The following is a 27605-nucleotide window of genomic DNA, read 5'->3' on the forward strand; positions in this document are numbered from 1 at the left end:
CAAGGTCAAACAGTTGTCTAGGAGTGTGTGTGTGTGTGTGTGTGTGTGTGTGTGCACGCGCGCGCCTACTGGGGAGGGAAGACAGGTGTGTGGGTAGCTGTGACTGTAGGTGTTGGGGAGGAAGCCAACCAGATGTTCTGGGCAGAGGTGAGGAGGCGACCTGGACCTGGCTGGATGTTTCTGCACGAGGAAGGAGCATGGAAAAGGTCTGAGGAGGGAAGCGTTCCAAGGCGACTGGTTGGGGCTGCTGGGACGGTGGGACACAGCAGGCAGGAGAGGAGGCCCTGTGGGCTGGGTGAAAGGTCAGAGCCAAGTCTAATCAGAAATCCCACGGCAGTAACCCAGGTTCCCTCAGATTCCCTGGGAAAGGGCTGTCTCCCACCTGGGTCTGAGGGGAGTGGGGGTGGGGGGAGCAATGAGGAGAGGTTGAACTACCCACAGCTCAGACTGGGCCAGGCTGGTTCCAATCCCAAGAGAGCTCCCATCCCTGGGAGCCAGTCGGGAATTATGGTAATAATAACCACTCCATCTTCACTGTTCATCCAGTGAGAAAAGTGATTTTAGTTTTATTAAAATATGTGACATAAATAGCACTTATTATATGCCAAGCATAATTCTAAAGATGTCCCAAATGTTAACTCTTTTAATCCTTACAGCCACCCATTTTTACAGATAAGGAAACTGAGGACTGTGGAATTTAAATGACTTGCCTAAGGTTATAAAGTAGGGAAATGGGGGAGATTGGATCCCAGACTCCAGTGTCCATGGGTTTCACCACTATGCTTTGCTGGTGGGGGGAGTGGGGGCGGCAGAACACACACTCTGCTGTAAAAACTCCCATTTTACAGATGGAAAAACTGAGACCTAGTCAGGTGAAGAGACTAGCTCAGGAAGACAGATTATTTGAGGAAATCAGGGCTCCTGACCCCAGTCTAAGGCTTTGGTCTTGGTCCCACCGCAAGCCCAGGTGATAGCTGGAGAGAAGCCGAGAGCCCTCCCAGCTCCCTGGCACCCACTATCTCACTGGGGTCCCATGAGGGCCCAGTGGGGGAGAAAACAGTAAGATCACAATTCTGATACCATTTTCCTAAAGACAAAAGCCAGTTACTCCCATAGGTAGCTTTTCCCTCACTTTTATTTTTTTTTTTCCTTTCTGATTATTAAAGAACACATGATCACTGTAAAAATTTTTACAAAGTTAGATCAGATAAACAAAAAAGAAAACAAAAAAGAAAAGCCACCTTAAAACTCTTTTTGAATACTGGTGTACTTTCAAGATTTCTTTGCTCCCTCTCTGTTTTCATAAGCATCCAAGCTAGGAGGCAAGAGACTTGGCTTCTGGTCCAGGCTTGCTGTGTGACCCTGGGCAAGTCTCTGCCCTTTTCTGGGCCTCAGGCTCCTCACTTGTGAAATGAGGGTTTGGACATGGTGACCTCAGAGGAGGCCCCTCGCAGCTCTGACCTTCTGTTTCTGCTTCTGTTTCTGGGACTGGCAGACGGGGCACAAGCAGGCTGCCCCTCTGTGGGGGATGCATGGCTGACAGCTCCCAGCAGGTCACCTCCGGGAGGATGCGATGGCCCTGGAAACAGCCTTCACTGCAGCACAGAGTGCCCAGGCTTGCCTGCTTACCGGGCCCATATGGTACCCCCTGCCAGCCGGACACCACCAGCTGCCCTTCACCAGCAAGCCCTGGGTGATTATTTTTCCTTCAGGCTCCAGAATGTTCTCTCTGCCCCAGGGCCTAGCTGGCTCAGGGCTGGGGGACTCTGCCCTGCGGACCTCCCTACACATCACCATAGCCCTTTGCAGGAGAAGTTAGCCTGATGTGGTGAAAAGCTCGAGAGAGGATGGAAGGGAGGGAAGAAGGGAGGAAGGAAAGAAACACTGACTGTATTCCAACTCCATTTGGACCCCTTGCTAGGCATTTGGGATTCAGAAATAAATCAGAAAAACTTATTGCCCTTGAAGGACACAAAGTCTGGCGGAAGCAAATAGAGTAGAAACGGGCAGCTGCAACACTGCTGAAAGCTCAGGCCTGTGGCATCCCACAAGGAGAAGCCTGACGGATGGTAGTTGGGAAAGCTTCCTGGAGGAGGCAAGTTTATAGGTGAGTTCTTCTTAAGGAGAAGACTCAGACTTTCCAACTCATGTTATTTATTACAGACAGCCCTGTGGAATAGGTATTGTTGCCCCTTATACAGATGAGGCTCAGAAAGGTGAATTCACAACCACCAAAAGGAGGAAAGCTGCGTTCAGACTCCTGGCATTCTACTGTAGCCTAAGGTACTGGGTTTGAGTTCGATCCTGGCCTCTGACTTGCAGAGACCTGCAGTGAGTGCTTCTCTCCCAGGCCTTGGGCTCTTATCTGTAAAGTGGGTCTACTGCTGGCTGCAGTGTTGCTGAAGCAAAGGACAGAATGGCCGAAAAAGCACTTAGCTTACAGAGGAATGCCAGCCTCCCTGTCCCGCTGGTGACAGCACAGTCCTGTTTTTCCCCCAACATGGGAACAGGACTCCTGCCTTCTGAGCCAGAAGCAATCCCAGAGACGGAAGTTCACCTTACTGATGCAACATGCCCACCCCCCAGAAGCCAGGCTGTGGCCTGGATATATGTGCTCTCCTTTTGACTCCCTTTGGTAAAGCCTGACAGGAAGGTACAGGATTCTAGAGAGAATTCTAAATCCTGGACTTAGAACATCTGTGCTTGAGGAATTCTAGAATCCAGACTCCTCTTGAAGTGCCTCCTATCAAGCAGGGCAGGCTCTGGGTCAAGGTCTGGTAGATTGGAAGGATCACTAGAGACAGGATCTCATCTCACTTTACAGATAAAGATTAAGACCCAGAGAGGGGAAGGATTTGCCTGAGGTCAGTCACACTGAAAGTCAGTGCTAGAACTAAGACTCCTTTCCCCACACCTCAGAGCATAACACCAAGGCCACACCACCTCTGAGGCTACTTGGGGAGTAGGGTGGGCAGGGGGCAGCCCAGAGTGCCCAGGTGGTGCCAGGGAGCAGGCTGAGTCTGTTGGGTGAGTAAAGTGCCCAACGGGTCTTGCTAAGGCAAACTTTATACTCCGGCCCTGTTCCCAGCAAAGTGCTACCACTGTCAGCTCTCTTTCCAAGCCTCCCACTGCAGTGGGCATCACCTTTCTCTTGGACAAGCCCATTCTCTCCCGTCCTCAGTCTCCCCATCTGTAAAATGGTCTCCAAGTAACTTTCAGCTGTTTAGAAATCCTAGCCCAGCGCCTCCCGCGGCGGGAGCAGCGGCTCTCCGACCCTCAGCCTCCTACCTGGTGGGAAATAAGGGGTTTGGGGAGAGAGAGGAAAAGAGGGGGCGTCTAGGGCTTTAGGCTCGCTGCCTCAGGGGCGCCCTTTGTCTGGACAGCCTTGGGGAAATGGGGCAGAGACCAGGCGGGGCGGGGCCGGGGGCGGAGCCTGGCCGGCCCTCGCCCCGCCCCGGCGGACGTCGGCGCGGAGCTCGCGCCGGGGAGGGGAGGAGCGCGGAGCCCGTGAGCCGCCTGGCCCCGGCGGAAAGTTTTCCCTGACGGAGTTTTGGCGGCGGCGGCGGCGGCGGCGGCCCGAGCTGCCATGGACGCGCTCAAGTCCGCCGGGCGGGCGCTGATCAGGAGCCCCAGCCTCGCCAAGCAGAGCTGGGGGGGCGGCGGCCGGCACCGGAGTGAGTGCGTGCGCGACCACCGGGGCCCGGCGGGGGCCGGGCGGGGGTCGGGGCGCATGGACCCTCCTCCTCAGAGCCCCGGGGGGGAGAGGCAGGGCCTGACTCGCGCCCTGTGGCCGGGAGCGACCTTACCCGGCCCTGCGGGATTCGGGGTCGCCGAGGGTCAAGCTGTGTTCCTACTCCCGTCCCCATTCTGTGCGGCTGGGGAGGAAGGGCAGAAGCTGGGGGAAGAAACCGGAGCTCGGGGTCCCAAGGTGCGGGCTGCAGTCGGAGGGAGGTTGCAGGTCAGAGGAAGAGACCTGCGCGACCCCAGCACGTCCCCTCTTTGGACAGCCAGGGGAGGAAGGAGCTCAGCGTCGGTACCCGGGGGAGGGGGCATGGGGCAGGGGCTTGGGAAGATACCCCCATCCCGCACCCCAGCACTCTGGCCCCGAGGTCAGCGGCCGGCGGGAGCCCCCTTGCCCCCTTCCCCTAGTCCAATCCACGAGGTCACCTTTTGACTCCCGGACGCCCAGAAACCGACTCAGTGTGAGCCCGGGTTTGCAGGTACCTACTTGAAGTTGGGGGCGAGGCTCAACCTGGGGTCTTGGGAGGTACCTGCCACACACCGGCCCATCTAGACCCCGTTGTCCCCTCCTCTGGCTGGGTCCAGGTGGTGCCAAGGCCGGCCTCCTGGCTATTTTTGAAACCTGTTTGTTTCTCGCACCTCCCCGCTTGAACTTCCCATGTCCCTGGGCGCCCAGGCGAATGGCAGACTCTGCCGCCACCTCTCCCAGGGGCGTCTGGGAGCCTGGGAGGAACCTCACCCGGCTCCCCCTCCTCTCCCTGTCTCCAGTTACTCTCAGGGAACCCGTCACCTGGCACCCTCCCCTGAGGCCTGAGAAACCCGGCCCTTTTCACGAGGAGAAACGGAGGGTCTTGTCTGGGGTCACTCAAGCCTTCCTGGTAGATATGGAGCCAAAGCCAGGACTCCTGCACACTGCCCCCCATGCCCCAACCGCCTGGGACCCTGGCCTTTCCAGGCACCAGGAAGCCGCTGTCAGTACAGTCACACCCCACCCCCTTCCCTCTTGGCCTTCCAGGGCTCTGCCAGGGGAGCCCTAGTTCGCTAGGCCCAGGAGTGCCAGCGTGTCTGGGCCTAGGGAGCCTGCCCTGCCCCGCCTCTTGCCTGGCTCTGTGGTTCCAGCTGTGCCTGCCTCCTAAACCAAGACAAGACTGGCATTGGGAACGTGGGCTGGTGTCTACTGGCAGGGGTGGGGTCAGAGACCATTAGGACTGGACTAGGCCAGGGATGCACCCATCTCCCACATTTATTGACTCCCAAAATAGCTCCTTTAAATATTTGTGGGATTTGATCAGGACTGAGAATGACGGCCTGTTGCAGTGGGGGAACCCTGCAGTTTTCTCTAGGGATAAGGGAGGGGGGCAGGGCTCTGGGCAAGGGAAGGAAACGTGGGAGCCCCCCTTCCCTTGGTATCCCTCACTCAATATGGGGAAGGGTGAGAGTTAGCCACCTTGGATGGTGGAAAAGAGTTTCTCCTGCCTGCTCTGATGTTGGACAAGTCACTTGTCCTTTCTGAACCTCAGTTTCCTCATCCGCAAAATGGGCATAACAATTCTAACCCAGTAGGGATGTTGAGAAGGTTGTTGACAATAACACTTCCTTCTGGCACCTAACTGGTGGTTTCCTTCTCCCCCATTCCCCTTCTCGCTGCCTGTCATGTGGACCTTCAACCTGATACTTAATGTGGTGGAAAGAGTTTTGGGGGCTCAGAGCCTGTCTACGTCTGTGGAGGAAAGAAGAGGAGAGCCCCCTTCCTATTAGGCAGACCCCAGTAAGCCCAGAGTGCCATCCTGGAGCCTTCTGGACCCAGAATAAGCAAGGGCGAATCCCCACCTGTCCCTGGTTATTAAGTCAGTTTTCTGATCTGTAAATTGTTAATAACAGGAGTACCCACCACAGATTTTTTTTGGGGGGTGCAGGTTAACTGAAATCATGTTTTGCCTGGCATAGAGAAAAAGTTCAATAAATGGTAACTACTGCTTTTGTCCCTCTACCTTTTACATAGTGTTTTTGCTTCCATTATTGCATTTGCTTCTCTGAGGTGACAGAGCAGGGATTCTTATTAGATTCATTTCTCAGATAAAGGAGCCTGAGGCTCAGGGAAGTGGAGTCACTGGCCCCGACAGAGTGCTTCCAAGAGCCAGCTGCAAATCTGTAGCCCAGGGGTCTTACCAGTGTGGCCTCATGGACTCTGGCCACGGGAGTGACTGGGGCAGGGCTGGCAGCCCCTGAGGACAGTGGTGGCCACAAGTAGAGAGCGAAGCCATGGGGTGTGTCTGGGGTGGAAGTGCTGGGGCAGACTGGCCTGTGGTGGTGTCCCAGCCAGGCCTTGGAGCCAGCCCTCAAGAAGCTCTGAGCCCTGTGCTTGAGTTTTGGGGCCAGACTGAAGCCACTGGAGTTAAGGTTAGAGGTTTTTTTTTTTTTTATGTTTATTTTTTATTTATTTATTTTTTCTTATTAGTCATCCATTTTATACACATCGGTGTATACAAGGTTAGATTTGATACCCGCTATCGGCTGTGACTCGCTCCTCACCCCTCAAGGTCCTCAGCTGGGATTAGCATGATCATTGTTTAATTTGCAGAGAAACTGAAGCCCAGAGAAGGACTTGCCTGAGGTCCCAGAGCAAAGCCAGCAGCAGACAGACAGCCTTCTTTGCCCTGAACCTCACGGCCCCCTGTCTCCCAGTTAGTGCTGACTTTGAAGGAGGGCTCTCTCCTTCTCCCACACATGGCTTTTCCCCCATCTCTTTGGGAACCATAAATATTCTGTCTCAGTCCTTGGCCTGGGTTTTCCTTTCTTCCAGCTGCCTGGAAGGGTGGTTCACCCTGGCCCCTCAGTACCCTTATTTCCAAGAGGAGTCCCTCTGACCCTCGGGCTCCTCCACGGGTTGTCAGAGAACTCCATGAGAATGGGTAAAAAATCTGAGGTGCAGGTTTCAACAAAGCTGGTTCATGGTGGTAGGTGGGGGACGGAAGATCTATTCGTCCTTATTTATAATGTTTATAATGAAAAATATAGATAAACCCCAAACCATAATATGTATTGAGCACTGACTGTGTGTCGGGCACTGATAGAGGTGTCGGGGAGTCTGGGGAATGCGTCCATCTCTCTTCGGATAGCGCCAGCCCTCTGGGGGAGGAGGTAGACAGCATGACCAGGGTGCAGATGAGTGGGGTGCTTGTGGGTGGTGGTGACGCCAAGAGGAGAAAGATAAAGCGGGTGAGGAAATGATGGGTGGTGTCTTTGGGTTCTTCTAGAAGCAGATGCTGAGATAGGGATCTGAGTAAAGTCACTTATTTGGGAAGAGATCCCAGGAAATGTTCTTAGGAGAAGCGAGAAGGGAAAGGAGTCCAAAGAGTGGACAACATGAAGCCAGTTTCCACTGTGGGCGGCTGGGACGCCACCTGTGGGGAGCTCTGGAGCAGTTACTCCATTTGCGGGGCAGTTCCCGTCAGTGGTGGGAGTGGGGCTGCTGGGAACAGGAGCTCTTTCTGCCCCAGCCCGCGTGGGCCTCTGAGTCTCCGGCAGCCAGAGAGTGGCGTGTCAGGTGGCGTGTGTGGAAATGGTACCCACCGAGGAGATAAAGGTGGGGGCACTGAGAGTGTCAGTGCAGGGGGTCAGGGAAGGCCTCTCGGAGGAGGTGTGAACACACATATGAATACAGTACAAGGAGGGAGGAATCTGGGAACAGCTTTCCAGCCAGAGGGAACAGCAAGTGCAAGGGACATTTAACTGGAGGCTGGGACGCTGCTTCTCACAGGTCTGGCGGCTGAGGGAGGGGCGTGTGGCTTGAAGGAGTCAGGTCACCCACTGCCCACTGAAAGTGAGCCAGACGCTCCTTTAGGGCAGCCTCCAGGGCAGGATACCCATTCTTCCTGGGTGATCCCGAGCATGGTCCTGCTCATGGGAAGGGGCTTGGTGGGCTGCAGGAGAGGGCAACGAGCACAGCTATGGGACTCAAGGCCCAGCACTGTGGATTATGAGTCGTGGCCAGACACCTCTGAGCGTCTTCATCTGTGAAATGGGAGTCCTAATATATCCTTGACTCTTCTCATAAAGTACTGCAAATGGCTATGTACACATTAAAGCTCTTTGCACTTGACCCTTGGTAATGACACAACACTCACACTCGGTATCTACCAGGCACCGTTCTAAGCCCACCTCATGTGTATGCTAGTTTCATCCTCACAACAACCCCATAGGGTGGGTACAGTTGTTGTCCCCATTTTTAAATGAGGAAACCAAGGACCAGGGAGGTAGAGTGACTATGAACCCCACAGCCCGTCTCCAGACCTCATCATTTTAACCCTGACAGCATATTTTTCTCTTACAGTATAAGTAAGTACTTAGGAATGGTAGCTGCTGCTATTATCTTTTTTTTTTTTTTTTTTTGGCCGTACCCCACAGCTTGCAGGATCTTATTTCCCCGACCAGGGATTGAACCCGGGCCCCCGCAGTGAAAGCGCCGAGTCCTAAACACTGGACCGCAGGGAATTACCTTTTTTAAATTATCATTTTCTTTTGATAGTCTTAACAACTTCTCAAATTTGCCTAGAACTTCTCACATGCTGAACCTTTTTCTGATGACACTCCTGCAGGCCTGAGCCCATTTGTCAGGTAAGGAGACTGTGGCCTAGAGAAGCAGCCACACTCCAGGTCACAGCAGAGCTTGGGTCCTCTTTTGAGATGTCACTCTGTGGCTCCTGAGGCCATCTTCCCACCAGGCTGGAGGAGGCTGGAGGAGGCTGGAGGCCAGGACCCCTGCTGGAGGTTCCCCCCTGGCCCATGGGTTTGGCTGCAGCTCTGATGTTCCAGGCACCAGCCAGGCTGGGTCTCCCAGGGCAGCAGAAGGGGCACAAGGGCACAAGAGCTCTGACTCCTGGGCAGGGGCCCACTTAATAAGAAAAGAGTACATGTTTGCAGCTACAAGTTAGACTGGGCGTATGGTCCATCCATCCCCAGCTAATTCTGACAGCAGGTCATCTGTAAAATCGTAAAGTTAAAATAGTGCAGTCATTACCCACTACAGGGCCAAAAATAACCAGGACCGGAACAGCGCTGTGGACTCAGGCCTGTATTTGCCTGGGGGCCTCCGGGAGCTCTTCCTGAAACCCTGGGCTCCTCCTGGGAAGGAGCATGTGGCCTGCAGCCTATCTGAGGTGGCTGGATGGTGACCAGGCCAGTGTGGCAGTGAACCCTACCTCTGTCTTTATTGAGTGCTATTTGGTTCTGGTTTCTTCAGGGAGGGTGTGGGGTGTGCGAGAACTTACACCTCACTGAAGAGATGAATCATGCCCAGAAGTATAGGCGCGGAGGCAGGGTTCCCTGGAGGGGCAGGAGGATCTCTGCTGGGCCTGGGAGGGGCAGGGAGAAGTAGAATGAGACAGAGCAGCAGCACTGAGCAGGAATGCGCCTTCTCCATACTAGCTCCTGGGGGAGGCAGACTCAACAGGAAAACACACAGCAGGCAGCTGCTTGGTGGTGGTGATATGGCTGTGGGAGGAAGAGAAGGAGATCCATACTCAGGAGGGGCAGAGAAACCCCTGACAGGAGGAACAGGCCCCAGGAGGCAAAACCATGGGTGGGGCCCTGTGCTAAGCACATTACATTTTATTGTCTCATTATCGTGTGTTATTATCTCATCAAAGGGTCACCACAGCCCTGTGAGCTGGAGACTTTTGCTTCTCCCACTTTATAGAAGAGACAGCTGAGGCTCAGGGAAAGTAATTAACTTGCTCAGGCTCACTCAGTGGATTCTAGGATTAAGGCCCTTGCTCTTAACCACTAGTCTATACTGCCTCAAAGAAGGCTTCCTGGAGGAGGCTGGATGTGAGGGGTTTCAATCAAGCAAAGGGAAGGGCATTTCTGGTAGAGGGAGCTCCTTGAGCAAAGGCACAGAAGTGGGAAAGTAAATGTTACATCATGGGAAGAAGCTGTGTCTGATTGGAACCTCTGCTGTGTGTGCGCGCCTGCATGTGTGTGCGTGTGCATGTGTGTGCGTGTGCTTGCGTGCAGGGATATTGTGGGGGAGACGAGGCTGGGCAACCTATCACTTCGCAACAGTCCTTGTGGGAATTGCCAGTAGTGGTTTGGGAGCTGGGGTCCCTTTGATTGCTGTGTGACCTTGCACAAGTCCCATCCTTCTCTGGGCCTCAGTTTTATCATCTGTCAAGTGAGGAGGTCGGGCAGAGGGCCTCTGAGGCTGATGAGTGGCAACCAGTCTACCAGGGCTCTCTTCCAGGAGGCCATAGAAGAGGGGAAGGGTCAGGCCAGGGAAGGAGGATTGCAGAAAAATGCCGAGCATTTCAGAGGTCAGGGGGGGACTGGGGAACATTTTGACAGCAAAGAGGTCGTCTGTGACCTTGGCAAGCTTTGGCCCTTTCGGAATGGAGGGAGCGGAAGTGGTTTTGGAGAGGGGCCAGGAAAGGGCTGAGCTGGCGGAAATGGGAGAGAGAAGACATGAAAATGGGGAGAGGAAGGATGTTTGCCGTGGGGCAGGGATGGTTAATGAGATGAACAAGGCCACCCCTGATGGATTGGTATTGCCAGCCAGGAGCCTTTTTTTGAGAAACAGTTCAAAGCCTTTAAATCAGAGGGAATAGGGCTGCAGTTGATTAGCAATGTCTGCCAAGGACACAGGCGACAGGCATGGCAGCACATAGTCTGCCATCCTTGCTTAGATGAATATCGGGTTGAAAGTGGTGGTCTAGGCATCTACCTACAGAGAGGAAGCCTCAGGAATTAAGAATTACGGGGGGGAAATACCTCTGCCTCTAGGAACTTCTCCATGACCTTTTGCTAAACTGAGGGTAGTTTGCCTTATGGCAAGATAGCGTTTGCCTAATGGTTAGGAACTTGGGCTTTAAGTGTCAAATAGACAACTAATTTGGCAAATTACTTGTCCTTTGAGCCTCAGTTTCCTCCTCTGTGAAATGGGAATGAAAGAATGCCAGCTTGCAAGGTAGCCGTGAGTGTTAGAGGTAATGGTAAGAGCTGCTGCTTTGTTGTTACTGTAGCTCTGTTTTGCCCTGATGGTGGCAACATTCTTGGTTTCTTTGAGAGCAAGGCCCATGTCTGAGTTGCTCCAGGGTTCCCATCACCAAACCCAGGACTGGGACACCTCGGGGACTTTCTGATTCTCTTTGGAGGATCAAATGAAATAGACTCATGGTTGATGGGACAGAGGATGGGGTCACTTTGGGGTCTTCTCAGTGGGGGCTGGCTTCATGTGGGGTGGAGGCCTAAGGGCAGAGGCTAGAGGGCAGTGGTCCAGGGTCCAGAGTGAGGGTTGGGTTGGAGGCATTGCAGGCCTGAAAGCCTTGGGGTTGTCTGGGTTCCTTCACTCAGGAATGCCAGCTGCATGCCAGGCTCTGGATGACAGGTTAACAAATTCCTGCTCACCTGGGTCTCAATTTGGGGGACGAGGCACTCCTGTGAATTCTTGTGTGACCCCTCCCACAGTGAAGACCACACTTCCCCTCCTGTCCCTCTGCCTGCTCAGGGCCCTCTCTCACGTGGGTGGGGTGAAATGGAGGCCTCTTTCCAACTCTCCCTCCTGGTCTGTTTCACCACCCAGTAAGCCAGACTCATCCCCTCATTTCCCAACCTTCCTGACCTCAGTCGTGATCAGAGCTTTCAGAGGATCCTTCCCATGTGTCCTGCTGTGTGCCATTGCTGTAGCCCAGGCATTGTTAGTCTCAAAGAGGAGAGGGGCCTTCCCCAAGACCGTGCAGGTGGGGGGAAGCAGAGCTGGGATTTGAACCCAGGTCTTCCAGATTCAGTGGCCTTCATATGATGTTTTTTGAGCAGTCACCTCCCCCTTTCCCCACAAAGCCTTACCCCACGCCTGCCCTCCTTGGGCTGCTGTCTCTTTCCTGGTCCCCCTCCTCCCTACCTTTTGGTCTCTGTGGCTGTGCAGATGGAGGAAAGCAGGCCAGGCTGGGGCCATGGGAACCACCCAGTTTTGAATTCTGACTCCAACCCTTTACTCATTGTATGTGGCCTTTGCCTGATGACTTCACCTCTCTAAGCCTCAGTTTCCTAATCCGTAAAGTGGGAATAATACCCATCTCCCTAGGCTGCATTGAAGATTCAATAAGAAAATGGCATGGTTTGCCCTCAGCAAGTGTTAACGTTGAAGTTAAGAGTTTGGGCTTTGGACTTGAAAGTAAGAGTTTGATTCTTGGCTATTGCACTTGCTGGCTCTGTGGACTTGGTCATGTGATTTCGCCTCCCTGGGCCTCAGTGTCTTTGTCTGTAAATGGGTATGATAAAAGTGTCTGCCTCATAGGTTCTCATGAGGGTCAATGAGAAGATTTTATGTAACGCTTCCTACCATGGTGCCTGGTACGTACTAGAAAATGTTAGTCCTTTATTAAAGATAAAAGTCATGATAGATGGGGAACCCCAGTGTCCCTGCTGGGTCTTCCTAGGAGACGGGGGCTGCAGGCGCTGTCGCTGTGGTGGGCCCTGCCCGGCGGGGTCTGAGTGCCTATCCTCCTCTGCCCAGAGCTGCCCGAGAACTGGACAGACACCCGGGAGACACTGCTCGAGGGCATGCTCTTCAGCCTCAAGTACCTGGGCATGACGCTGGTGGAGCAGCCCAAGGGTGAGGAGCTGTCGGCCGCCGCCGTCAAGAGGATCGTGGCCACGGTGAGCCCAGTCAGGGGGGGCTGTGGGAGCACGAGGAGGGAGTAGCTCCTTCTAGGGGTCGGGGGACAGCACCCATCCCCTGCGTATCACCCTGACTGAATGTGTTGCAGCTGCCCTGCCCCTGTGCCCCCCTGCGTCCAGCTTAGAGACTCGAGAGGGCAGCCATTGGGCTGACAGGGTCCGGTCAGTGCCCTCCTCTCCAGCTGCTGTGGCCATGGCCTCTCGAAGCCTCCCCTTCCTCAGCTCAGGCCACCGGCCTGGGGTGGGTAACTTAGTGCCAGGGAGGGATAGCGGGAGGGTTGCTGGCACCCAGCCACTTGCCCTGTGGCCTGAGGGACTGGATTTCCTCCCCAGCTCTGAGTGAGCGTGTGCCCTATGAGTCCACCTCTCTTGGTGGTCTCGGCCCCCTCTGCTCAGGCCCTGGCAGGTACGGTGGGTGGAGCGTGGAGTCCCCATCCTGCTGGGCTGTGATAGCGCATTCAGCCCTCAAAGTCTGAGGTCCCTCCTAGCTGTGTGTCCTTGGGCCACTCCCTTAACCCCTCTGAGCCCGTTTTCTCCTGAGGCAAAGCCCTGCCGCCTGTGAGGATGACTCGAGGTCCCGTGCTTGGCAGACAGCGGGTACTCAGTGAGTGACACTTGTCCCTGTGTTTATTAGAAGAAGGTGTTGGCTGAATTGTCTTCCCCATCATGTCTGCCAGTCACCTAAGGTGAGGCCTCCCGTGGGCCTCGCGTCTGGGGCTTAGAGCAGCTGGGTGTAGCCCACGAGGGTGGGTCCCAAGTGAGGCAGGTAGGCTCCTCTGACCCACGTCTGCCCCAAGGCCAAGGCCAGTGGGAAGAAGCTGCAGAAGGTGACTCTCAAGGTGTCGCCACGGGGGATCATCCTGACCGACAGCATCAGCAGCCAGCTCATTGAGAACGTGTCCATTTACAGGTACGCTCAGCGTTGCGCACATTCGCTCTGCTGCTCGGGGCAGTGGATGGAGTGCTTTGTCTGAATCCAGACTCTACCACTTCGTATCTGGGTGACCTTGGGGCCTTAGTTTCCTCCTCTGTGTGTGGGGTTGGAAACAGATCCCGCCCGATGTGCGGTTATGAAGCCCTGGACGCCCAGCGCCTGGCTCCCAGCGGGCATGTGGCCAACTGGCACTTGCTGCTGCCATTATCACTGGTTGCAGCCGGCCTGGGACACCCCTGCCCCCCACCCCAGCCCTCAAGTGTGCTGCTGAGTCAGGCTTGGAGCAGAGAGCTGCGCAGTCACTGCTTTTTTCGCTGGGAATGCAGCAGCTCAGCTCTGGACATCTGGCCAGGCGGAAATGGGAGAGAGAGGCCAGGGAGGCCTCAGGCAGAGTCTGAGGCCAGAGTGTAGATGATCTCTGTAGGGGGTGGGCGCTGTTCACAGGGCCACAGGCCCGGCCCTTGGAGCCTCGGGCTGTCCCTGCCTCTCTCTTAGCTGGTCAGTTGTAAGATTTCAGAGCTGGAAGAGACAGGCAGCTCAGGTCCATTTTCCAGGTGGGGTAGCTGAGACCCAGAGAGGGAATTGCCCAAGGCCACGTGGTGAGATAGTGGCCGAGCTACGCCCAGGACACCGAGGCCAGAGTTCTGTCAGGCCTCTCATCCCTGCACTCTCTTGCCTTGTCTCCAAGCAGGTGGCTCAGCTGGCTGGAGCAAAGCCAGTACTGGGGTTTGTGGGGGGGGGTGGATGTGTGTTGAGGGGGTGGTTTTAGAGTTTCTAGCTGGTGTCCAAGTACCTGCTCTGATGAGGTCTGTGCCAGGTGAGGAATCAGACCCAGCCCCTGCCTTCAAGGAGCTTCCAGTCTAGGAGGGGATGGAGCAGAGGACATGGGGGATAGAGTATAAGTGTTTCCCAAGAGGGCAGAGAAGGAGAGGCCTGCCTGGGGAAACTTGGGAGGGCCTCTCACGGGAGGTGGCGCCTTGCTGGGGCTTGAAAAATAGCAGGATCTAGTTGATTGATACCGAAGACCCAGGGCATTTAGGACAGGAGGCTGGATCCCCTGGGTTGGAGAAGAGGCAGTTGGGAACCTGGCACCCCCTCCCTCTGCCCACCTGGAGGTTTTAAGTGGTGCTGATCCCTTTGTCAATGCCTGTGATTGAAACTGGGGCCGCATGAGGTGAGGGAGTCTGCTGAGCTCCTGTCCCACCTCTGGGCTGCCAGCTCCTCTCCCGATTGGGATTCCCAGGATGACTGGAGGCAGCGGGGAGGGATCAGACAAGGGGGGAGAGGGTGTTTCAAGAGGAGGGAGCTGCTGTGTCTCCCTCCTAGGCCCCCGCCCTACTCCCAGCTCCTTTTCCCCTGGCCACAGCTCTAAGAGAAGCTGTCAGTAGTCTCAGTCACCCTGGGAGAGATGGGCCTGTAACTCATCTGACCTGTGCGCAGGTGTGTGATCAAAGGGAGGGCAGGTGGGGGACACTCAGGTGAAGGGCATTGTGGGCAGGGTAGTGTCCTGCCCCCCTTTCCAGCTGGTTAGCACAAACTCTTAAGAGGCAGCATGGCAGTGGTTACGGCTTCCGGAAACTAGCCTGGTGGTCTGAGACTCTTAGCCTTAGTTTTCTCACCTGAAAAGTGGGGATAGTACTAGAACCCATCTCAGAGGGCAGTTCTGAAAATTCAGTGAGGTGATATCTAGAACGTTGCCTGGTGTACAGTAAGGGCTCACCTAATACTATTTTGGGATGTGGCTCAGTAGAGGGGGGATGTGCCCTTCCTCCAGTCTTTTTTTTTTTTTTTTTTTTTTATTTTTGGCTGCGTTGGGTCTTCATTGCTGCACGTGGGCTTTCTCTAGTTGCAGTGAGCGGGGGCTACTCTTCGTTGTGGTGCGCGGGTTTCCCATTGCGGTGGCTTCTCTTGTTGCGGAGCATGGGCTCTAGGCACGCGGGCTCAGGAGTTGTGGCTCGTGGGCTCTAGAGCGCAGGCTCAGTTGTTGTGGCGCACGGGCTTAGTTGCTCCGCAGCATGTGGGATCTTCCCGGACCAGGGCTCGAACCCTTGTCCCCTGCATTGGCAGGCAGATTCTTAACCACTGCGCCACCAGGGAAGCCCTTCCTCCAGTCTTTACCACCACTCCTTCTTGCCTAGCCTGGGTTTCCCCACTCTCCCGCACCCCATGGATGGCCCCGAATGCTAGGCCCAGAGTCCCACCCTGGTGGAGTGGGATGGCAGGCTTTCTGGAACTCAGAGGAGATGCTCTAAGGGGCTTTCGGGATGTGGTCAGGCCCCTGTGCCGGAGTCTGGTGACACTTGCCACTTGCCTTTCAGAATCTCCTACTGCACAGCAGACAAGATGCATGACAAAGTGTTTGCGTACATCGCACAGAGCCAGCACAACGAGAATCTTGAGTGCCACGCTTTCCTCTGCACCAAGCGGAAGATGGTCAGTGGGGAGAGGCTGGGCTTGGGCAGGCTCTAGCCTCGCCTTGGCAGCCCTGCCTTGTGGGCCCTGACTGGGGGGAAGGCAGGACCCAAAGGTGACATCAGTTAAAGAAAGTATGAAATCCCTGGCAACCTCAAGTGGGTGCTGAGAGCTGAGGGCACCGTGTAGGGCTACAGTCAGGTAGGCCACCTGTCAGGATGGGCTGCCCTCGGCTGGCCTGTGGGCAGCGACAAGCCCTCGTTCCCAGTGAGTGCCCTGAGCCGCTTCCTCTCTATAATGTGATTTGATGGGTTTGAGATCTGGGGCGGGGGGTCTCCTGTCACTATAAGGTGCAGGGCCTTATAGGGATTAGTCTATAGAGACTGGTGATCAGAGGTGCCCAGTGTGAAAGGCAAAGGCGAGGGCCCTCAGAGGACCTGGCTTGCTGTGGCCAGAGAAGGGAGGGAAATGGCCATATTTTGGTACCTACTCTGCGCCTGTTTCAGTGGTAATCTTGAAGGTGTCGTCTCATTTACTTCTCGGAACAACTCTGCAAGGTGGGCGCTGTAACTACGTTCATTGTTTTTATTTTTATTTTTAATGAGGAAACAGCCTCACAGAGGTCAGCTCTCTTGCTGAAGATGATGTGGCTAGCTATCATCTAGCAGAGGGTGCCGTTAGCTAGCAGAGGGTCTAAACCCACGTTTCTCCTCTCCCTGCATGACTGTGAGGAGCCAGGAGTCCCTTACCCCACTTCCAGGCCACCCTGACACATCTAGCTGGGACGAGCTGGACCTCAGTGGTCTCTGGGCTTTTGTCTTGAACTTCGTGGCAAGCAGCTGGAGTGAGTCAGCCTTTGGCATTGAAGTTATTGTTTCTGAGGCCCCCAAGGTCTGAGCATCCGCCCTGTAAGGAGGTTCCCGACATTTATTGATTTAGTATTGGCCTCTGTTAACCTCTGTGTACGAAGCCCAGAGCCCCAGTTCCTGTGCCCTATGGTCCTTATAGCCAAGGAGATAGAATCCTTTCCCCTCCCCATGTCATCAAGGACATATCCAGGACATCACAGTCTTAAAGTGACCCCCGCCCCGCCCAGGCTTTCTGCTACCCCTCAGGGCCCTGTTTTCCAACTTCAGAGCCAGTAGTGGAGCATCTTCCAGTCTCCCTCTCTGCTCTGTCATCACATTGCTATTTCTGACTCTCACCCTCCTGCCTCCCTCTCATAAGGCCCTTTGTGATTGGGCCCACTGGGTAATCCAGGATAATCCCCCATCTCTAAATCCTTAACTTAATCACATCTGCAAAGTTCCTTTTGACATGTATGGTAACATTCACAGGTTCTAGGGATCAGAATGTGGACATCTTACCGGGGGTGGGGTGGGGTGGAGGGAGCACGATTCAGCCTACCACAGGTCTTGTGGAAGGAGCACTGTAGGAGGAGACAGACCAGGGGCCTGATCCTCTGTGACCGTGGATAAGACCCTGACCTTCTTTGGGCTGCATGCCATCAACAGAATGAAGAGGTCACCTCAGTGACCTCCAGGGTGTTCTGAAAGGTCTCAGTTTCTTTTTTGCACCTTGTTTCTTTCCTGCAGACTCGGTGTCGCCAGCCACTCACCCGGTGCCTCATGATGCCCTAGGTCCCTGAGCTGCGGTGGCTTCTCCCGTGACAGCCTTGTTCCCACAGAGCAAGCTCATTATGTCCCCATTGTTTGTCTCTTCCTCCCCACTGACCAGAGCAGGCACTGGGCAGGGGCAGCTGGCCCTCAGCCATTGCTGCAGTGCAGGGGCTCCCAACATGTAGAGGCTTCCTCTGGGATGGGGAGGTCTGAGGTAAAAGAAAGTGGATGCTGGCCCAGCGGCTAAGGGAGCCTGGCCTTGGGCCAGAGGACTTTAGACAGGCTTGAACAAAACCAGTCTGCCCCAGGCCAAGAGGTCAGGTACTGGGGAAAACAGCCAGCCACTGCTTGGTGCTGACAGCAGAGCCATCGGGCAGAGGGACGGGCTCCTGCTGGACCCCCAGGGCCCAGACTCTTCGCTTTTCTTGGCCCATTCTCATCTGTATCAGGAGCGGCTGGATATTGGCTTGTCCATCTCCAGCCTTTCCCGCCTGGCCTCCCCATTTCAGGGAGCCCTGGGGAGGCCCCTTGGAGAGACAGCCCAGCCCAGGGCGATGTCAGTAGACCACCTGATGCGTGTAGTGTCCTTGTGGCTCCCAAGGCCTCAGCTGAGCCCAAGCTGCCAGTGTGTTATGGCCTCATGGTCTGGCCACGTTGGAGACCCTGAGACTCTCAGGGCGGAGTGGACATTTCTGAGGAGGAGGCAGGAGGTGAAATGGGCACCTCAGTCCGCATCCTGCCTGCTGGCAGGTCCCTCCACATGCTTGCTGCTGCCTGTCCCAGGCTGAGCTCTGTGTCGGGCACTGGGGACCCAGGGTGGCCGTGAAGATGTGAACGAGGCAATGGGAGAGAAGAGCCGGGATTCAGTAACGGGCATACAGGGAGCTTGGTTCTCAGGCGGAGGTTATTAAGTCACTCTGGAGGTGGCACATGAAGAGTTCTCAGAGAAGGAGACATTTTGAGATGGGCTTTGAAGGATGAGTAGTAAGTAGGAGTTTGCCAGGCCAAGAAAAATGGGGCAGGGTGGTGAGGGGGTGGGTGCACTCTAGCACAGGAATCAGCACGTGCAAAGGCACAGAGGTGCAAAATGAAGTGGTATGATTGGGGGTTGGGGATTCAGATGTCACCAGAGCCTGGGTGGATGGCTAGGTAGAGTCAACCTCAGGGGAGCCTTGAATTTGGATGCTGACGTAGCCCTCAGTCGTTTTGGCCAAGGGCCCAGAGTCTCCACATCCCCACCCTTCCTTGCTGGGCTGCCTGAATGAGCACGAAGCCTAGGACCCACCCAGATTGAGGGGCAAATGGGTCCCTTTCTGGGTCACCCACCAGTTCAGCTCAGCTCAGGCAGCCCAACCACCTGGCTTCTCTTTCCCTGTGGCTTCTTTTGGGCATGGCCAGGATAAGGTTCTGTACAAAGAAATGTTTCCATCTGCCCACCTGGGAGGCCTCAGCCAGCACTTCAGCCTCTGGGCTCTGAAGTGAAGGTGCCATTGCTGGCATCGGTGGGGAGCCCAGGGTTGCAGTACAGGTGGACTCCCTAATTCTACCTGGGGTCGTGTGCGGCAGGGCTATTCTCCCTCCCAGGCCACTGGCATTCCTCAGGTCATCCTTTTGTGCAGTGATTTATGCTTCTGGGCAGCAGGGCTGTACAGGGCACCTGGCCCGACTTGGTTTGAGAACCTGGCTGGGGTCCTGGATTCCAGGGTCCTGGCCCAGGTCTGCAGCCCTAAGCCAGACCTGGTCTCCGTGAGAAGCTGACAGCCTGGTTACCCAGAACAAGACAGGGACGTGAAAAACTGGGCAAGGCAGTACCTGGTCAGGGTAATAAGACAGACCCACAGGCCAGAGGCACTCAGGAGGGGCAGGTTTCTGGCCTGCGGAGTCAAGGAGGGCTTTTCGGTGGGCAGGCCTGAGCAGTCCTTCCATCGCTAGTGCCCAGATTCCTGGAGTCGCCCAGGAAAATGGGGCCCACCCCCTCCCAGTCTCTGCCCAGCCTGGGCTTTCAGTCACCTGCATGCATCTGCATCTTGAGTTATATTTGGTTTAACTTGCAGCTCGGGACTTCAGGGTGAAAGGGCGGGGATGTACGCAAATGAACAAGCAGATTTATGCAAAAACAGTGTCAGGCTTGTGCCCTCAGATTTCCTGGAGGCAAAAATAATGGCGTTCCCATCTCCCTGCCACACTGGGTGACCAGCCCTTGCTTGGGCGTTTAGTGATCTGACTCTGGCTGGTAATTAGCCCATATTTTTATTTCATGGGCAATTCTCAATGGTAACTGGGTCTATTAAACTTGATCCAGACGTGACAGCTTAAATTGTAAACAGCTGTGAAGAGTTTCATACTTAATTACCATATTTAAGTTTTGCCATAAAGCGCCCGTACTTCCATCAAAAATGTAAATGACAGAGACATTCAAATGAGATTTTATACTTCGTGAAATTTAATTGGCATGGCTCAGTCAGCTTGTTTAGGGATTTTAAATTTAAAAAAATTTTTAAAGGCAGTAGCCACAGATTCATTTCTCAATTAAATTGAGTTGTCTGGCGGAGGCGAAGGGAGTGGGGCTGAGGCTGGTTAGGCCTGAACTTGTACACTTGAAAGAGTCTGGCGCTTTCTTCCCCAGGCCGAGCTTGCAGAGGAGGCTACATGTTGCTTCCGGCTACAGTTGCGAGCTCTGGGACTTCTACTCCCAGAAGCTGAGCTGATTAACCCTGAACTGGAATCAGAGAGGAAAGGGCTGAGTTGAAGGTGGGCTAAGGGTAGGTCCTGGCTGGAGTGTAAGGCCTCAGGAGACCTGCCCCCGGGCACATGCAATTCAGCCACCATCCTAGACACCCCTGGAGGGCTCTGGGAATCAGGGGTGTTCAGAGTCGATGCTTGCCTTCAGGGAGCACCCAGGTGGGGTGACACAGGCATGTGAGCTGGTGACACTTTCATATGCGTGACACCAGAGAGAAGTAGGCAGGGATGTGGGAGCCCAGTGCCTGCGACGTGACGTGACGTGAGAGAGGTGGTGACATTTGAGTTGGGTTTGAAGGAGTAGATGGGAGTCCCCCAGGGGTTGAGGGACAAGGTAGGGCCCTTCTTTACAGGTGGGTTATGGCACTGGATGGTTTTAGTCTTCTGCCCTGGGCCCTCATTGACATATTGCTCCTGCCAGGAAATGTAGAAGCCTCCTACTACCTTTCTGGCATTCAGTTATAAGCCCCTCTGACCCAGCATAGTAGTAACCAGAGTCTAAGCTTTGCCTCTCCAGCTGTGGCTCATTCAGGCAGTGGCGGGGTCCTTTCCAACTCTGGCTTTTCTGTTCTCTCATTTTAAGGACTAAGTTACTGTGTGCAGTCCTCAGGTAATTAGGGAGGACTTCTCGGAGGAAATAAGCCTCACAGTTAATTGCATTTAGGGGAACTCAAAGGCTAAGGAAAAAAAGTAGAGGTGAATAGCCATTGCCAAGGTGGGGATTGGAGTACCCGTGGGAATCTTGGCTGGGCTCCAGGTAGTGAAGATGGGGCCCAGCTGCCTGGGGAAGGTGTGGCCTCATTACATCTGCTTTGGTGATGTGGGAGGGGCCAGGACTCTGCCTCCGCCCATCAGGCATTCCAGAGCCTTGGACAGCCAGGGTGGGCCTGGCCTGGAGTCCCTGGGCCTCCAGTTGAGACTTGCTTTTACCTGCCTAACACTGTACCCCTCCCCCGACCCCACTTCCTGTTTTTCAGGCCCAGGCTGTCACCCTCACAGTAGCCCAGGCCTTCAAAGTCGCCTTTGAGTTTTGGCAGGTATCCAAGGAAGGTGAGTCTTGTTTGTGGACATGGTGGGTGGGGTGTACAGGGGCGTTGAAGAAGACCAGCAGAGCAGTAGGGGTGGGGAGGATGGTAAAGGCTCTGGAGTCAGGCCTGGACTGATCGTCAGCTTCATCACCTATCTGGTTTGTGGTTTTGCACAGGCCCCTTCACCTCCGAGTCTCAGTTTCCCCATCTGAAGAATTGGGAACAGTTGTCTCCCTCCCCCAGGGTCCCTGTGAGGGTTAAATGAAATATGCGAAGTTTCTTTTCTCCGTTCTGGAGACCTAACACCTGCCCCCTGAGATTGGCCACAGCCTACCCCCTGCCCAGTGATGGCTAGGGATGGAGTGCTGGGGTCGGGGGCTCCAACGCGCTGTGCCTTGGTCCCACAGAGAAGGAGAAGAGGGAGAAAACCAGCCAAGACGGAGGGGACATCCTGGGTGGGGGCTGCCGAGACAGCACCCCTTCGCTGAAGAGCCGTGAGTCTTGGGCGGGGGAGGGGCTGCATGGCACGGGGCCCTTCATCCGGAGGGTCCCCCTCCCTCCTGGGCTGGGGTAAACTCCTGGTTTTTTATCTTTGTTCTGTTGTTAAATAAATAATGCTTGTTTATTATAGAGAAATTAGCAAATGCAGGTAAAGGGGAAAAATTACTTGTTTTGGTGCATGTTCCTCCAGATATGTCTCTATACAGGTATATAAATCTGTGTATACATCTCTCCCTATACACTTTACATCTTGTTGTGTGATCTCTTAAAAAACTTAATACCTGTTGTGAATATGGGTTTCAGCCTAAACCATGAGTGGGAGAGAACTTCCCACCCTGTGGGCAGCTGTCCAGCTGCTTCGGGAGGTGCAAGGGTGGGGCTCTGGGTGATAGGCCTGGAAAGGCCATGCCCAAGGAGGGAGTGAGGACCAGGGTAGCCCAGGAGGCTCCAGGATGGGACCAAGAGATGGGGCTGGGAGACAGGGACTTCCTCTCCTTCTGACGCACCTGACCCCTAATAGTGGTCGCCACTGGGAACCTGCTGGACTTGGAAGAGACAGCCAAGGCCCCGCTGTCCGCGGTCAGCGCTAACACCACTCACATGGACGAGGCACTGCGACCTCAAGACTTAAACAGCAGCAGCGTTGTCTGGGTGAGTGGTCGTGTGGCCTGAGGACCCCCCAAGGATCCAGTGAGCCTCGGCCTGATCCCTGGATGAGGCCTAAGGCAGCTCCAGGGTGCAGGCCCTGGCACCTGTGACTTGCAGGCCTCTAGGAGGGCCTGACCCAGCCTAGCAACAGCCACACCCAGGGTAGGGGATGAACAATGTCCCCTTTGAACCTAGGGCTGCGTCCCCAACAGGCTTGGCTCCCAGCACAGCTGTCTCCTCACAATGCCTGGCCTCTTGGCCTGTGCATCCATGGCTCTGCCCACTGCAGGACCAGCCAAAGGCCCCCTTGTTCTCGGCATGGGCACTTGGCTCCTGAAGCCTCTCCCCCTCGGCCCTCTGAACGAGAAGCCTGAGACTCAGGCAGGCAGCCTGGCCCTTGACTCACTCTGTGACCCTGGGCAAGCACTCTGACCTCTCTCTGTCTCAGCTTTTTCACTTCTTCATTGATGATGATGACCTCTGCCTGCAGAATCTCCCAGAGGAACATAATTTTTTTATTTAAAAAATTAGAAATTTTTTTCATTTGGAAATAATTTCAGACTTATAAAAAAAATTACAGAAATGGTACAAAGAATTCCTGTTCCTCTTCATACAGATTCCCCAATTGTTAACATCTTACATAACCATGTTACAAAGATCAAAATTGTTAACATTTATGCAACACTTATATAATCTACAGACCTGATTCACATTTCTCCATTTGGTCCTCCGATATCCTTTTTCTAGCCCAGGATCTATTGCAGAATGACATGTTACTTTACTTGTCATGTCTCTTTTTTTTTTTACGTTTTTGCAAAATCTTTTTTTTTATCTTTATTGGAGTATAATTGCTTTACACTGTTGTGTTAGTTTCTGCTGTACGACAAAGTGAATCAGCCACGTGTATACATATATCCCCATATCCCCTCCCTCTTGAGCCTCCCTCCCACCCTCCCTATCCCACCCCTCTAGGTTGTCACAAAGCATCAAGCTGATCTCCCTGTGCTATGCACGTCTCTTTAATTTTAAAAATCTGGAACATTGATGGATTTGAAAACCGATCAAATCCCATTGCCCGTTGGGGGCCACCCCGTGTCCCCCAGGCAGGCACTGTGAGCCTGTTCTCTGCAGTCTGGGATCCAGCCTTGCCACCTGCCCGCCCTCCCGGAGGCTGTGGAGGGAGCCTTGCCCATTGTGTTCCCACCTCGGCTGTGGCATTCCTGCCATCAGCTATCCCTCGTGAGCTTGCAATTTGGGCTCAGCTTCTGAAAGTGGATGAAAGCAAGAAAACCTTCTTCCCATCCTCCCTCTTGGAATTTGAAAGCTGTAGAGATCGTCCGGTCCAACCCCCTCATTTTGTGGAAGGAAAAGCTGAGTCTCAAAGAGGAGCAGTGACTTGCCTAAGGTGTTGCTGAGTCATGGCAGAGCTGGGAATTGAACCCCCATGTCTTTAGGCACCTAGGTGCCCTTTCTCCTGTCCCACATCCCAGGTTTGGGTCCCTGTGCTGAGATGCTGGTGGCAGTAGCCAGGTGGAAGGCCTGCCTGTGCCTGTTCCTCTAGGCGCCCACCAGACTCCTACGCTTGTGTGCCACGTCCCTATAGCTTACCCAGGGCTGGGACAAGCCCCGGCTCTGAGCACGGGCTCCCTCTCTGAGGGTTCTTATCTCCTGCTTTGTTTTCCCCAAGGAGCTGGATGATGGCCTGGATGAAGCATTTTCAAGGTAACGTTAGCTGGGCTCCTGGTGCTGGGGGAGGAGGCCTGGCACTTGGGGGTTGGTCTCCAGGGCCCTTTGCCATGTCTTAGAATGTGAACTCTGACCTTCCCCAGAGCAAAAATCTCAACTCAGATACCTCCAGGGCTGGGGAGCTCACTATCTGGCTTGGTCTGCCAGAAAGTTCTTGCTGTTGAATCAAAAGCTATTCCTTGTGGCCGCTCTACCACAGGCTGAGCTGAACTGAGCACACCACAGCTCAGGTTGGCTTCCTCTTCCTACACCTGGTGTAGCCTTCAAAAATGGGCTTTTTTGCAGGCTTTGTTCCTTCCAGAGGTTTTGCATTTATGGAAAGGGGCAGGGAAAAGGCAGTGTTTAATTAAGCCCATGGAGCATTACGTAGAGGAGGGATGTGAGGCCCATTAGGAGATATTTGGTCTAACCAGAGGCTGGTGGCATTTCCCCTTTTCCCAGGGGCCATCTCTGTCCATGGCTATCTTCAGCTTGGGGACACGCCACCGAGAAGGCTGGCTGAGGAGAGGCCCGGGCAGCTCAGGCTTCCGAGCACTGGGCCCTGGTCAGCCAGGCCTTCCTTTCTCCCTCGGGACCCTCAGCAGCCCCCTACAGCCCTCCCCCGCTTCCCCATCCCCTTCCTGCCAGAGCCAGTGGAAACCTCTCGACCCAGCCCAGGTCGGGGGAGCGGCGTGTGTGGCCCCTTCATGATTCTTTTTACCATCTTCCCAGCTTCTCTGGCTGACTACAACCCCCTTGTTCGAAGGAAATCTTTCATTCGCTTTTTCCAGATTACTAAAGTGTCTTGTGCCCTTAATGAACAACTTGGAAAATCAGCAAAGCGTTAAACAGGAAATAACACCATCCCATAATCCCACAGCCCTGACTTTGGGGCTTAATTCACGCTAATCCTATCCATATACATTTTTTTGCATTGATCAGCTCGTCATATTTGCATTTGGGGATCCTGATTTTCACTTACTCCTGGTGTATCAGGAGCATTTCTCCAGGCTGTTAAAAACTCCTTGTAAACACCTCATTCACTGACTGCCTCATGTTCTTTTAAGGACATGGGCCGTAATTTATTTAACTCTCCCTATTCTTGGTACGTGCAGTTGTGCCCCTTTTTGAATTTACTTTGTGAACAGCACTGTGTTGAACGTAGTTAAAGCCAGTGGTCTTCCATGGTTGCCCCAGGCTCTCTCCCACGCATGCCCCTCTCTGCCCTGGCAGCGCTGCCCTTTCTCCTCTTTCCTGGCATTTCCTGATGGAGCTGTGGACGGTGTGGGTGCCCCAGACTCTCCGTGGTGGGAACGCCACTGCCTGCCCCACAGTTTTCTGAGCCGCTTGACCCTCAAGGGTAGGCTGTCTGGTTAGAGGCTCCACCTCTCCTGACATCCGGGTCTTGCTTCTTTGGCCATGTGTCCTGCCGTTTTCCCACCCACGTCCTCTCACTTCTGACCCTGGTGCTGGCTAGGCTGGACCGGCTCCTCGGGGTCCCGCCAGCCCCTTGCCTGGGCCCCCAGCTCACACAGCTCTGCCTTCCAGGCTTGCCCAGTCTCGGACGAACCCTCAGGTCCTGGACACTGGACTGACAGCACAGGACATTCATTACGCCCAGTGCCTCTCGCCTGTCGACTGGGACAAGCCTGACAGCAGTGGCGCCGAGCCGGACGACCTCTTCAACTTCTGAGGCCTGGGGCTGGCAGGACACGTGACAAACCAAAGCCACCCACGTCGGGGGCGGGGGCCAGCTCCAGGACCCCCAGCCACTGTCCTTCAGTCGGCAGCGCTGTCAGTCTGCAGATCAGAGCTGCAGCCAGTCAAGCAGAGGGAAGTAGAGATTCTTTTTTAACCCCGTTCTTTCTCTAAGAACTGAAAGATGCCTTGAATATTTATTCAGTGACTCCTGGTTCAACTCAGAAGCTGGTTTTGCATCAGGCACCAGCTCAGTGTTATAACCAGCTTTCTGCCCTCTCTTGAGCGAGCTCTGCTCCACCGTGGGTGTCAGGATGGTGACCAAAGCATTTCTCGTCCCTTCTCTTCAAGGACCCAGATTTCCCTGGAGGTGCCCTTGCTCCTTACTGAAAGTAGTCGGATCGTTCATTTCTGTCATCCTTTGAGCACAGGAGGGCAACACAGCCTCGGGAGAAGACTGTGACATCCAGCCCGCCTTCCGTGGGGGGCCCAGCGGGCCGGGGCTTGGGCTCCTGGCCCTGGGGGCTCTCAGAGACAGAGGGGCAGCCCCTGACCAAAGACAACACGTGGCAGGCACTTTAAAGCACGCACAGCAGGTGTGGCCCCCAGCTCCTCGATGGTGCTTCGTTGCGTAGAGCTTTCTTTCTGCCCTTCTTCCGAGAGATGAGGCCCAGAGTCCCCATCAGTGCTTGGAACCGGTGTAACTGGCTGCCCTGGACTCCCAGAGTCTGCCTGCGACCGTGGGGTCATCCGTGTGACCGCCTCCTGCAGAGCTCCCACCCTGCCCTTCCCCCTCCACGGGGATGAAGGTTTTCCCGCGCTGCTGTTCGGTCTGAGCCCCACCTCCCCATACTTCCTGAGATAGTGCGTGAAACCTAACACCTAGATTTGTTTGCGAATGTTTGGTTGCCAGTTTCTAGATGAGGAAACTGAGACCACACGCGTGGAAGGGGTAGAGTCAAGAGTAGAACCCAGATCTGGTGCCAAAGCTGCCTTCTCACCCACACCTCTCACAACTCACACCTCCTTTTTTCTAGCTTTGTTGCCCTCCCAGGAACCAAAAAGCCCCAGCTATTTTCTGACCAAAATGTGTTTCATAACAAACCATCTGGTGCCTTTACTCACATAACTGGCATGAGCCTGTGTGCCCTGCTGGCTATCTCGCTGTTGATTTCTGTGAAAATGGAAGTGTTTGAAGTCTGCTAATTCAGAGGGTGAAACAAAACCAAACTTCATAAGCATCATGCTGTTCCTTCCTGATGCTCCGACCCCAGGTCGGGGACATACCAGCAGCAGCCTGTCTTCAGAGTCTCCCTTCCTCCCCTTTCACCCCCATGGGGCTCCCAGCAAAGCCGCCAGCACATTCTTCATCCTCAGGTGCCTCCCAGGCCTGGCTTTACCAAGCTTAAGTCTCTGGTGATAGTTGGAGCAGGTTTCACCAGCCCAGGAAACACACCGTTTCTTAGAATCTACGTATCTAAGCATCTGAATCAAAACACAGAGACAGGAGTGCCTGGGTGAGAGGTGGGGTGGGATTGCCTTTATCACAATGTGAGGATAACTTCCTTTCCCTGGCCCAGCTCCTGCACCCCCGCTGCCCACCCCAGATCTCCTTGGTATCAGCCCCTGTATTTGTCGTGAGGCAGCAGGGCTTGGGCCTGACACGGGCCACCCTTGGCACGAGGGTCCAGGAGCCCTGAGAAAGGCTGTGCTGTGTTTGTGTGAGTCTCCATGGGGCCTTCATCTGGTCTCTGGCCAACAGTGGTCAGTGTGCTCCCCTTGTGTCTACAGATAAGTTTTGTTGTGCTTTACTTTGTGTTGCTGTAAAGGAAGTTCTAATGAGGAAAAAAATAAGTAATAAATGTTCTCTTTTTGAAATACAAA

The 27605-nt window shown here is 54.5% G+C and overlaps 1 protein-coding gene across 4 annotated transcripts; it reads left to right on the top strand.

The window, feature by feature from the left end:
* Positions 1 to 3496: 3496 nt before the first annotated feature.
* On the top strand, positions 3497 to 27605 carry LDLRAP1 (low density lipoprotein receptor adaptor protein 1). 4 transcript variants are annotated; one of them, XM_059915984.1, is made up of 9 exons: positions 3497 to 3674; positions 12251 to 12393; positions 13212 to 13324; positions 15667 to 15781; positions 21099 to 21171; positions 21557 to 21643; positions 22171 to 22301; positions 23986 to 24020; positions 26073 to 27605. In XM_059915984.1, exons 1-9 carry the CDS (start codon positions 3587 to 3589, stop codon positions 26182 to 26184), a joined length of 897 nt encoding a protein of 298 aa, XP_059771967.1. In that variant the 5' UTR covers positions 3497 to 3586; the 3' UTR covers positions 26185 to 27605. The 4 variants fall into 4 exon arrangements, with proteins under 4 accessions (XP_059771967.1, XP_059771968.1, XP_059771966.1 ...); XM_059915985.1 differs by having other exon boundaries at positions 23989 to 24020; XM_059915983.1 differs by having other exon boundaries at positions 23989 to 24020; positions 25572 to 26165.

Source organism: Balaenoptera ricei, chromosome 1 (genome assembly GCF_028023285.1).
Source record: "Balaenoptera ricei isolate mBalRic1 chromosome 1, mBalRic1.hap2, whole genome shotgun sequence".
Lineage (NCBI taxonomy): Eukaryota > Metazoa > Chordata > Mammalia > Artiodactyla > Balaenopteridae > Balaenoptera > Balaenoptera ricei.